The following is a 12,408-nucleotide window of genomic DNA, read 5'->3' on the forward strand; positions in this document are numbered from 1 at the left end:
GAGTACAGGTTCATAGCTCCTTGAAAGTGGAGTCACAGGTGGATAGGGTGGTGAAGAAGGCATTCAGCATGCTTGGTTTCATTGGTCAGAACATTGAATACAGGAGTTGGGATGTCTTGTTGAAGTTGTACAAGACATTAGTAAGGCCACACTTGGAATACTGTGTACAGTTCTGGTCACCCTATTATAGAAAGGATATTATTAAACTAGAAAGAGTGCAGAAAAGATTTACTAGAATGCTACCGGGACTTGATGGTTTGACTTATAGGGAGAGGTTGGATAGACTGAGACTTTTTTCCCTGGAGAGTAGGAGGTTGAGGGGTGATCTTATACAAGTCTATAAAATAATGAGGGGCATAGATAAGGTAGATAGTCATAATCTTTTCCCAAAGGTAGGGGAGTCTATAACGAGGAGTCATAGATTTAAGGGGAGAGATACAAAAGGGTCCAGAGGGGCAATTTTTTCACTCAAAGGGTGGTGAGTGCCTGGAACGAGCTGCCAGAGGCAGTAGTGGAGGCGGGTACAATTTTGTCTTTTAAAAAGCATTTGGACAGTTATATGGGTAAGATGGGTATAGAGGGATATGGGCCAAGTGCAGGCAATTGGGACTAGCTTCGTGGTATAAACTGGGCAACATGGACATGTTGGGCCGAAGGGCCTGTTTCCGTGTTGTAAACTTCTATGATTCATGCACAGCATGTTTAAGAACCTGCAACTGGGGAAGTTTTTTTAATGAAGTACCATAGACATGCATTCCTGGAAACAGAGCCGGTCTCTGAGCATTAATTTTTTTTTAAAGCTCAAAAAATTTCAATAAAATACCAGAAAAATGACACTTTCCTGCTGCGCCTGAAAATCTGGATGTAATGTGAAACGATGCTCTGAACAAGCAGAAAATTCGTATAAGGCTCTAATTGGGAGCCAGGCCAGTTTTATGGGTGGAGATGCATTTGGGCGGAGGGATCGATACACAGCTGTGAAAGATCGAGGAGATTTGCATGTAGTGCACTGAAGCATGTAACTCGTTTATGCCCCAAATTCCACAATCTTTTAGGTCATGTTATTGACTTACACTCCAGTTACTTGTTTTTCTGGGTGCGATTGTGGAGGAAATTATTTACAACACTAATGTTTAAAAACTGGATAGCCATGTGGTGAAGGAAAGAATACTAGAGCCTAGTCTTTAGTTGCTTCCAAGCCTTTATTCAGAGTTTCCTCTTGCACACCCCTACATCCGAGCTAAGCTCTCCTATAAATAAGGATCCGAGATCTGAGACTATCGTGGATAGCACGTTCAGTGAGGTGGTCACACCGCAGGTAAAGAATACGCAGGCAGAAAGGAAATGGGTGACCGCCAGGCAGAGTAAAAGGACTAGGCAGGTGGAGCAGGAGTCCCCTGGGGCCATCTCCCTCTCAAACAGATATTCTGCTTTAGATACTGTTGGGGGAGATGGCTTATCAGGGGAAAGCAGCAAGAGCCAGGTTCGGGGCACCACGGGTGGCTCTGCTGCACAGGAGGGGAGGAAGAAGAGTGGCAGGGCTATAGTGATAGGGGATTCAATTGTAAGGGGAACAGATAGGCGTTTCTGCGGCCGCAAACGTGACTCCAGGATGGTATGTTGCCTCCCTGGTGCGAGGGTCAAGGATGTCACGGAGCGGCTGCAGGGCATTCTGGCGGGGGAGGGTGAACAGCCAGTAGTCGTGGTCCATATTGGTACCAACGACATCGGTTTAAAAAAAAAGGGATGGGGTCCTGCAAGGTGAATTTAAGGAGTTAGGAGATAAATTAAAAAGCAGGACTTCAAAGTAGTGATCTCAGGATTACTACCGGTGCCACGTGCTAGTGAGTATAGGAACAGGAGAATAGACAGGATGAATGTGTGGCTGCAGGGATGGTGTAGGAGGGAGGGATTTAGATTCCTGGGACATTGGGACCGGTTCTGGGGAAGGTGGGACCTGTACAAGCGTGACGGGTTACACCCGAGCAGGACCGGGACCAATGTCCTCGCGGGGATGTTTGCTAGTGCTGTTGGGGAAGGTTTAAACTAGAGTGGCAGGGGGATGGGAACCTGAGTGGGGAGTCAGAAGGGAATAAACTTGAGAGCAGCAAGAGAGGGGAAGACCCAGGGGAAATCTACAATACAAATAGTACAAACAGTTGTTCAAGAACAAGTGAAAGGGAAAAGCGTAGAGCAGCGGAAAGAAAATGTACTTTAGGCACGACAGATAAAATAAAAACTAGAAGGCGTAAGGCGATTAACCCAGCATCAAAGCTGTGGCAGGGGGTTGGGAACCTGAGCAGGGAGACAGAGGAAAGCGTGTCAGGAAGGGACAGAAGGAATGGAGTAAAAGGTAAAGTGTTAAAAAAGGAAAAAGCAGGAACTAAGTGTCACAAAACATATTTGAAAATTCTTTATCTGAATGCACGTAGCATTCGTAACAAAATGGACGAGTTAACGGCACAAATAACTACGTATGGGTATGATCTTGTGGCCATTACAGAAACATGGCTGCAGGGTGACAACGACTGGGAATTAAATATGCCAGGGTATTTAACAATCAGGAAGGACAGGCAGGAAGGAAGGAGAGGCGGGGTGGCTATGTTAATAAAGGAAGGAATTACTGTATTACAGAGAAATGATATTGGGACAAAGGATCAGGATAATGAAACAGTTTGGGTAGAGATAAGGAATAATAAGGGGCAAAAAACACTCGTGGGCGTAGTATATAGGCCTCATAATATTTGCAACTCTGCTGGAAGAAGTATTAATCAGGAAATAGTCAGGGCATGTAATAAGGGAACAGCTATAATTATGGGGTATTTTAACTATCATATTAACTGGACAAATCAAATTGGGCAGGGCAGCCTTGAGGAAGAGTTTATTGAGTGTATTGGGGATGGATTTCTTGAGCAGTATGTAACTGATCCTACAAGGGGGCAAGCAACCTTGGACCTGGTCCTGTGTAATGAGCCAGGATTAATTAATAATGTCCTAGTTAAGGATCCCCTTGGAATGAGTGACCATAACATGGTTACATTCCATATCCAATTAGAGGTTGAGAAGGTTGGTTCTCAAATAAGCTTACTGAGCTTGAATAAAGGAGACTATGATGGTATGAGAGCGGAATTGATTAAAGTGGACTGGGAAAATAGATTTAAGGGCAGGACGGTACATGAACAGTGGTGTTCATTTAAGGAGTTATTTTACAACTTTCAAAAAATATATATTCCACTGAGGAAAAAAGGGTGTAAAAGAAATGACAGCCATCCGTGGCTAAGTAAAGAAATTAAGGATAGTATCCGACTAAAAACAAGGACATATAAGGTCGCCAAACTTAGTGGGAGGATAGAAGATTGGGAAGTCTTCAAAAGACAGCAAAAAGTAACAAAAGGATTGATTATGAAAGGGAAGATAGATTATGAAAATAAATTAGCAAAAAATATAAAAACAGATAGCAAGAGTTTCTACAGTTATATAAAAAGAAAAAGGGTGGCTAAGGCAAACGTAGGTCCCTTAGAGGATGAGACCGGGAAATTAATGGTGGGAAACATGGCGATGGCAAAAATGCTGAACAAATATTTTGTTTCAGTCTTTACTGTAGAGGACACTAAGAATATCCCAACACTGGACAAACAGGGGGCTCTGGGGGGGGTGGGGGGAGGAGCTAAATACGGTTAAAATCACTAAGGAGTTGGTACTCAGTAAATTATTGGGACTCAAGGCAGATAAATCCCCTGGACCTGATGGCTTACATCCCAGGGTCTTGAGGGAAGTGGCAGTGGGGATTGTGGATGCTTTGGTAATAATTTTCCAAAATTCTCTGGACTCGGCAAAGGTCCCGGCAGATTGGAAAACTGCTAATGTAACACCCTTATTTAAAAAGGGTAGTAGGCAGAAGGCTGGAAATTATAGACCAGTTAGCCTAACATCTGTGGTGGGTAAAATTTTGGAGTCTACTATTAAGGAGACAGTAGCGGAACATTTGGATAAACATAATTTAATAGGACAAAGTCAGCATGGCTTTACGAAGGGGAAGTCATGTCTGACAAATTTGCTTGAGTTCTTTGAGGATATAACGTACAGGGTGGATAAAGGGGAACCAGTGGACGTAGTGTATTTGGACTTCCAGAAGGCATTCGACAAGGTGCCACATAAAAGATTATTGCTCAAGATAAAGAATCACTGGATTGGGGGTAATATTCTGGCATGGGTGGAGGATTGGTTATCTAACAGGAAGCAGAGAGTTGGGATAAATGGTTCATTCTCGGACTGGCAACCTGTAGCCAGTGGTGTTCCGCAGGGGTCGGTGCTGGGTCCCCAACTCTTTACAATCTATATTAATGATTTGGAGGAGGGGACTGAGTGTAACATATCAAAGTTTGCAGATGATACAAAGATGGGAGGGAAAGTAGAGAGTGAGGAGGACATAAAAAACCTATAAGGGGATATAGACAGGCTGGGTGAGTGGGCGGAGGTTTGGCAGATGCAATACAATATTGGAAAATGTGAGGTTATGCACTTTGGCAGGAAAAATCAGAGAGCAAGTTATTATCTTAATGGCAAGAAACTGGAAAGTACTGCAGTACAAAGGGATCTGGGGGTCCTAGTGCAAGAAACTCAAAAAGTTAGTATGCAGGTGCAGCAGGTGATCAAGAAGGCCAACGGAATGTTGGCTTTTATTGCTCGGGGGATAGAATATAAAAACAGGGAGGTATTGCTGCAGTTATATAAGGTATTGGTGAGACCGCACCTGGAATACTGCATACAGTTTTGGTGTCCATACTTAAGAAAAGACATACTTGCTCTCGAGGCAGTGCAAAGAAGGTTCACTCGGTTAATCCCGGGGATGAGGGGGCGGACATATGAGGAGAGGTTGAGTAGATTGGGACTCTGCTCATTGGAGTTCAGAAGAATGAGAGGCGATCTTATTGAAACATAAAAGATTGTGAAGGGGCTTGATCGGGTGGATGCGGTGAGGATGTTCCCAAGGATGGGTGAAACTGGAACTATGGGGCATAATCTTAGAATAATGGGCTGCTCTTTCAAAACTGAGATGAGAAACCTCTTCACTCAGAGGGTAGTAGGTCTGTGGAATTTGCTGCTCCAGGAAGCTGTGGAAGCTACATCATTAAATAAATTTAAAACAGAAATAGACAGTTTCCTGGAAGTAAAGGGAATTAGGGATTACGGGGAGCGGGCAGGAAATTGGACATGAATTTAGATTTGAGGTCAGGCTCGAGGGGCCGATTGGCCTGCTCCTGCTCCTATTTTGTTCTTATGTTTAGTCCCCAATCGATACCACCTGAATACAATTAACCCCAATTGATACAAATCATACAATTAAAAGGAGGCAGGGTAAGAGGTGTTCTATGGGAATTATCTGCTTGGCATTGGGGTTGTTCAACAATTTGCCCTGAGTACCCATCAGTATGAGATCAGGTATACCACAAATTGGAATATTTTCTTAATGGTGTGACTAGGAGTTGTGTATTCTGCCCAAAACGATGTACTTTAATCCCAGTCTCAGAAAATCATCACGTTCAATTTTTTTTTGACTACTTTTATCAACTATTGTGGTCTTTCAGTGAGTTTATACAGAGTTAGACGCTCTTATGCAATGGCATCTTGTGCACTCACTGGGAATTGGACTGAGATTACTCCAACTAATTTTACAAAGGACTCTTACAGATGGTAGAAAGAGATGATTTTCATCTGATCAGTCTTGGCTGGATTTGAATTTAGATCCCAGAAGCAAACGGACAATGTCTAACCAACCGCACCACCCACTCCACTTGAGAGGTTTTCTACATGTTAACGTGTACTTGCATTCTTACTCATGAACCAAATGTTTGATTATTTTTTTAATGTTTCTGTATCCTTTGCAGATTTTGTAAACAACACAGCAACATTCATACCAGTCGAAGGGCAGATTGCAGAAAGTTGCACATTCAAGAAAAGCAATATTTACAGATTTAAACTTCGGCATGTTGAAGGAGATGAGTCATTATGGTGAGTCCTCGGCCAAACAGCACTACCAGTGCTACAGATAAAAAATAAAGTAAAGGCTATAAATACAGTTTTTTTAAAAAAAAATGTTAGTGTTGGTATCAATGCCTCCTCAGTAGGATTGTGCCTGCAGTAGAAAGAATTTGTAAATCATTGCCATTCTCCCCAGTGTGAAAGATTCCTAATTCAGATGTACAACTTTTTGAACTTTCGCAAAAAAACAGATGTCTGAAAGCCTGTTACCGGGTGGATATTTTGCCTTTTCAGCAGTCTAGCTGAATAACTACAATAAGCTGTATAAATTGTGAGGTGATATACAACTTCCATTCGTTCACTGCTGCTTCCCACCTGTGTCTTGTCGTTTTTTATCCAGTAGTCCATCTATCGATTATGTTCTACCCTAGGGCAGGTTCTAAATCAAGTCTCATGAGAATCTTGAGCCACTTACTAGGGAAGGGTAGCTGAGGTGATTTCCTGATGCCTTCCTCGTGTTTTTTATCTTCGGAGTATTTTCTCCTATTTAAGCTGCAACCAAGACTAAAGAACTCCACCTTTATGATTGGGATTAGGGGGTGGGGGGGGGTGCGGGCAACCAGGCCCAGCGAATTATCCAATAATGTACTAAATATAAGATTCAGTCCACTGCATATAGTGTTAACTTAATTTTGATAATGTAGGCATTTTACCTGGAATCTTAGACTCAAGTTTTGTTTGTTGGTGTGTTCTGGGATATGTTCTGGACTGATGTTACATAAAATCAATTTGTATTTTTCTTCAGAAGGTTTTTTGCAACAAGATTTTATTTTCTAATTATGTAAATTAAAATGTTGCATGATTATTATTTTGAGGCAGTAGATAGATAGAGACTAAATGGTAGAGTTCCATGAGGGTTCCCCAATCTCCTGCCGTAACTTCAGTGGAAGATTGGCAGAAACCAATGTTTTACATCAAAATTATGGCAGGAGATTGGGAGAATTACTGGCGCAACCATTTTATATGCATAACCATATGTTTTGTAATACAGCTAACTTTCGCCTTGAAATTGCTGTTTGTTTCTTTCTTTACTAATATTTGTGGTATTTAACATTTTCTTTTAAAACCTTGTGTTAAAGGTTTATTTCCGTCTCCATATTGCGCCCTGAAGAATGGGAGGCGGATGGGATTTTGTATCCCAAAACAACGTGGCTCACAGATGTATTGCTTACAAAGATTGTGAAATGGTCTACAGAGAACAAGAAGAGTTATTTTAAGAGCACACTTTCTCTCCTTTCTGTGGAAAAATATAGTGACTGTTATCACCATCTAAAAGCAAAATATAAAGAAATGGTCAAGGTACAATTTTGAGAAAAAGCTGAAAATAATCTATTCTCTTCATTTCAATTTTTTTTTTCTTGCACTAGACATAATGGGGTCAATATTACCCCCCCCCCCCCCATTAAAAAATTACGAAATGCGACCCCAGTCCGCTGCGTATGCGCCTGCCACATTTTTACAGTGGCAGGTTGCGATGCATGTCTATGTCCTGCTCGTGAGAGGCAAGAAGGTTATGGGTAAAGCTGATAGAGATGTTCAAAATGATGAAGGGTTCTGATAGTTTCTCCATATTCTGTTTCCAGTGGGAGAAGGGTCAGTAACTAGATTTAAGGTAATTGGCAAAAGAACCAGAGGCGACGTGAGGCAGCGAATTGTGATGATCTGGAACGCAGTGCCTGAAAGTGCGGTGGAAGCAGATTCAATATTAACTTTCAAGAGGGAATTGGAAAATACTTGCAGTGAAAAAATTTGCAAGGCTATGAGGAAAGAGCAGGAAAGTGGAACTAATTGCATAGCTCTTTCAAAGAGCCAGCACAGGCACGATGGGCCACATAGCCTCCTTCTGTGCTGTCTCATTCTATGATTCTATTATAATGTTTAAATCATGCACCCACAGTTCAGGGCTTGGGAAACCCAGCAGCGAAACGGAGACGGGAGCAGCCGGATCAACCAGGTTAGTGCCTTTTATAGCACTCCCAATGGGCCAGGAAGAACAGGAGAGCTTCCCTCTAGGCGCCTCATGCAATCCCTCTGCCGATCAAGGCTTCTCATTGCTGCCTCGATCGGCTGACCCCCGCCCAACACCTGATCTTGAGCTGCCTGCCCCATGATCAACCGACACCCGCCTCACCAAGCTCCGAGCTTTCCCTCCTGATTGCCGGGCTCTGCGCCCCCATCCCATAGATTGGGAAGCTTCATTAAAAGGCATGCCGGTAGATAGGCAATAGCTAGCATTTAAGGAACGAATGCATGAATTGCAACAATTATACATTCCATTCTGGTGCAAAAACACAAAAGGAAAAGCAGCCCAACCATGGCTAACAAAAGAAATTAAGGATAGTATTAGATCCAAAGAGGAGTCATATAAAGTTGCCAGAAAATGTAGCAAGCCTGAGGAATGGGAGCAGTTTAGAATTCAGCAAAAAAGGACCAAGAGATTAATTAAGAGGGGAAAAATAGAGTATGTTAGTAAACTTGCAAGGAACATAAAAGTGGACTCTAAAAGCTTCTACAAGTATGTAAAAAGAAAAAGATTAGTGAAGACAAATGTAGGTCCCTTACAGTCAGAAACGGGAGAATTTATAATGGGGAACAAGGAAATAGCAGAGCAATTAAACAAATACTTTGGTTCTGTCTTTACGGAAGAGGACACAAATAACTTCCCAGAACTGCTAGGGAATCAAGGGACTTGTGAGAAGGAGGAATTAAAGGAAATTAGTATTAGTAAAAAGAAATAGTGCTGGAGAAATTTATGGGACTGAAAGCTGATAAATCCCCACGGCCTGACAATCTGCATCCCAGAGTACTAAAAGAGGTAGCCATGGAAATAGTAGATGCATTAGTTGTCATCTTCCAAAATTCTATAGATTATGGAACAGTTCCTGCAGATTGGAGGGTGGCAAATGTAACCCCACTATTTAAAAAAGGAGGGAGAGAAAACAGGGAACAACAGACTGGTTAGCCTAACATCAGTAGTAGGGAAAATGCTAGAGTTTATTATAAAAGGCTGTGATAACAGGACACTTAGAAAATATCAATGGGATTAGACAAAGTTAACATGGATTTATGAAAGGGAAATCATGTTTGACAAACCTACTGGAGCTTTTTGTGGATGTAACTGGTAGAATAGATAAAAGAGAACTAGTGGATGTGGTTTATTTGGATTTTCAGAAGGCCTTTGATAAAGTCCCACATAAGAGGTTAGTGTGCAAAATTAAAGCTCATGAGATTGGTGGTAATATACTGGCATGGACTGGTGGTAATATACTGGCATGGATCGAAAATTGGTTAACAGACAGGAAAGAGAGAGTAGGAATAAATGGGTCTTTTTTGGGGTGGCAGGCGGTGACTGGTCAGGTACCGCAGGGATCAGTGCTTGGGCCCCAGCTATTCACAATATATATCAATGATTTGGATGAGGGAACCAAATGTAATATTTCCAAGTTTGCTGACGACACAAAACTAGGTGGGATCACGAGTTGTGAGGAGGATGCAAAGAGGCTTCAAGGTGATTTAGACAAGTTGAGTGAGTGGGCAAATACATGGCAGATACAGTATAATGTGGATAAATGTGAAGTTATCCATTTCGGAAGGAAAAACAAAGGCAGAGTATTATTTAAATGGTAATAGATTGGGAAATGTTGATGTACAAAGGGACCTGGGTGTCCTTGTATATCAGTCACTGAAAGCAAACATGCAGGTGCAGCAAGCAGTTAGAAAGGCAAATGGTATGTTGGCCTTCATTGCAAGAGGATTCGAGTACAGGAGCAAGGATGTCTTACTGTAGTTATACAGGGCCTTGGTGAGACCACACCCTGGAGTATTGTGTGCAGTTTTGGTCTCCTTACCTAAGAAAGGATATACTTGCCATCGAGGGAGTGCAGCGAAGGTTCACCAGACTGATTCCTGGGATGGCAGGACTGTTATATGAGGAGAGATTGGGTCAACTCAGCCTGTACTAACTAGAGTTTAGAAGAATGAGAGGGGATCTCATTGAAACATAAAATTCTGTCAGGGCTAGACAGACTGGATGCAGGGAAGATGTTTCCCCTGGCTGGGGGGGGGGGTCCAGAACAAGGGATCACAGCCTCAGGATACGTGGTAGGACATTTAGGACTGAGATGAGGAGAAATTTCTTCACTCGGAGGGTGGTGAACCTGTGGAATCCTCTACCACAGAAGGCTGTGGAGGCCAAGTCACTGAATATATTTAAGAAGGAGCTAGATAGATTTCTAGACACAAAAGGCATCAAGGAGTATGGGGAGAGAGCGGAAAGATGGTATTGAGATAGAGGATCAGCCATGATCATATTGAATGGCGGAGCATGCTTGAAGGGCCGAATGGCCTACTCCTGCTATTTTCTATGTTTCTATCCCACCCAGCCCCAATCTTTCTCTCCCTCCTGATTGCCAGGCTTCTGCTGCTGGCTTTCCCACCGGATAGCCTGTCAACCTGGCTGGCCGTCGGGTGGGAAACAGAATTAAAAAATTATAATCAGGTCCTGCCGTTAAATTGGTAACCCTCCTCTTACTGGGTGTACTCACCTGCTGCCAAATTCCCAGGCTGGAGCTGAGGAAACTCCCAGCCTGGGACCCTCTCCCAACCACAACCCTCTGATGCAGATGACATTGTTTAGGGTGGACAGAGTTTCTCCCTGTGGAAATGGCAGAGCAAGTCAAGACCTGGCGTATCCAGTTCATAGTCTAATTTCCAGCCCTTCTACCGTGGTGATAAGGCACCGGAAGGGCCGCAGATATCCATCCTCAATGTCAATACAGTTAGCTGTCCTCAGACAAACAATTGTCTAAGGCTAAAGGACAATGTTATTGTAGCAAATATGATTTATTAAAATTTATCCTTATGATTATCAATGTTGCTTGTAATTAAAGAGAAAGAAAGAAGTTGCATTAATATAGCACCTTTCATGACCCCAGGCTGTCTCAAAGCACTTCACAGCTAATGAAGTACTTTTGAAGTGTAGTCACTGTTGTAATGTATTAGACTGTAGTATGACATATTAGAATCCCAACAGCATTGATTTAAAATGATCTTCACAGTTTGAAATAAAAACCGAAAATGCTGGAAACACACTGCAGCTCAGGCAGCATCTGTGGAGAGAGAAACAGAGATAACATTTCAGATCGATGACCTTGCATCAGAAGTATTTTGCTTTTGTCTCAGTTTGAATGCTTATTGTAATGCATAAAATCACATGACTGACTTGGATGTAAAACAATGCAAAGCAGCTTTTAAATGTCATTTATTTGCACCCATTTTCTATGCTTGTTTAATATCTCTTTGTGATTGAATTTTAATTAGGTTTGGCCTGAAGTTACAAATCCTGAAAAGTTTGTGTATGAGGATGTCGCCATTGCAACATACTTACTGGTAGAGTAATTTGTTTGCATTTCACAAGCTTGTATATGCTGGCCTTGGGGATTCTGGTCTAAGTTTTTATGCAATTGTGTGTGTGGTGTACCAGGGAACTGAGGGTTGGCATAACTATTGAGACAGCCAGGGAACCTTTCAATTATTCTCTATCTTTGACTCATTGGCAGACATCACATAAAGACTATCAAAACTTCAAGTATTTATGAGGAAAATCTCAGGTAATTTTGGAGAGGGGGAAAATGTTTCTGGTTTCAGTCCTTTCAGCCAATTCCTTGCACACTTCCCCCCATCAATTCATTCAATCCCTGAGGGAAGTGAATAAACACCTGTACAGTTTTTATACAGGTAAAGTTGAGCAGATTTTCCCCGAGTCTCTTCATGGAACTCCAGAATATTATTTTAACGTTGAATCCTGAGAAGATATTTCAATGGGCTCACTAGCACAGGAACCTTTGTGCTCTTTTGAGTATTGAATCATCTATGTCTTTAGAATTTTCAGTCCTTTTCTTAATCAGACATTTATTGTACTCTTTCTATGGAGGAGTTAATAAATTTTGCATCAGCTATATGTGATAGTCTATTCCACATATCTGCTACTTTGGTGGTGTGGAGAAAAATTCTGATCTTTAGTCTTGCTTAATTTTCTATTCTTGCTCTCCAATTCTGCTATAGCAACTTTAGGTGAATTGTGTGATTATAATGACATTGTCCATACCTTACAGAATTTTATCATTGACATTTGGTATAAATAATGGCCTTTGTTTTAGTATGCAAAGTAGTCAGCAATGTGCGGGGTATCAATCATGCTCCTACTATTTACCATTTTTCTAACAAAATGTTCAAATATTGAAGACAGATAAGTATGTGCAGAATCCTATTCAAAATGTTCTACTGTGTCACAGAACATAACTCCATTAACATTGATACATATTGAACTAATAAGCATAAGCATTAAACATGAAGCTCAGGAGCACA

The 12,408-nt window shown here is 41.8% G+C and overlaps 1 protein-coding gene across 1 annotated transcript in view; it reads left to right on the top strand.

The window, feature by feature from the left end:
* The window catches only part of trmt44 (tRNA methyltransferase 44 homolog), a 41,536-nt gene that overhangs the window by 5,270 nt on the left and 23,858 nt on the right, over nt 1-12,408 (top strand). Inside the window, exons 2-4 of the mRNA XM_067991077.1 lie at nt 5,889-6,012; nt 7,122-7,341; nt 11,362-11,430. Coding sequence (XP_067847178.1) covers nt 5,889-6,012; nt 7,122-7,341; nt 11,362-11,430 — 413 coding nt within the window. The remainder of the gene's footprint in view (nt 1-5,888; nt 6,013-7,121; nt 7,342-11,361; nt 11,431-12,408) is intronic.

The sequence above is a fragment of the Heptranchias perlo genome, chromosome 1 (assembly GCF_035084215.1).
Source record: "Heptranchias perlo isolate sHepPer1 chromosome 1, sHepPer1.hap1, whole genome shotgun sequence".
Taxonomy (NCBI): Eukaryota; Metazoa; Chordata; class Chondrichthyes; order Hexanchiformes; family Hexanchidae; genus Heptranchias; species Heptranchias perlo.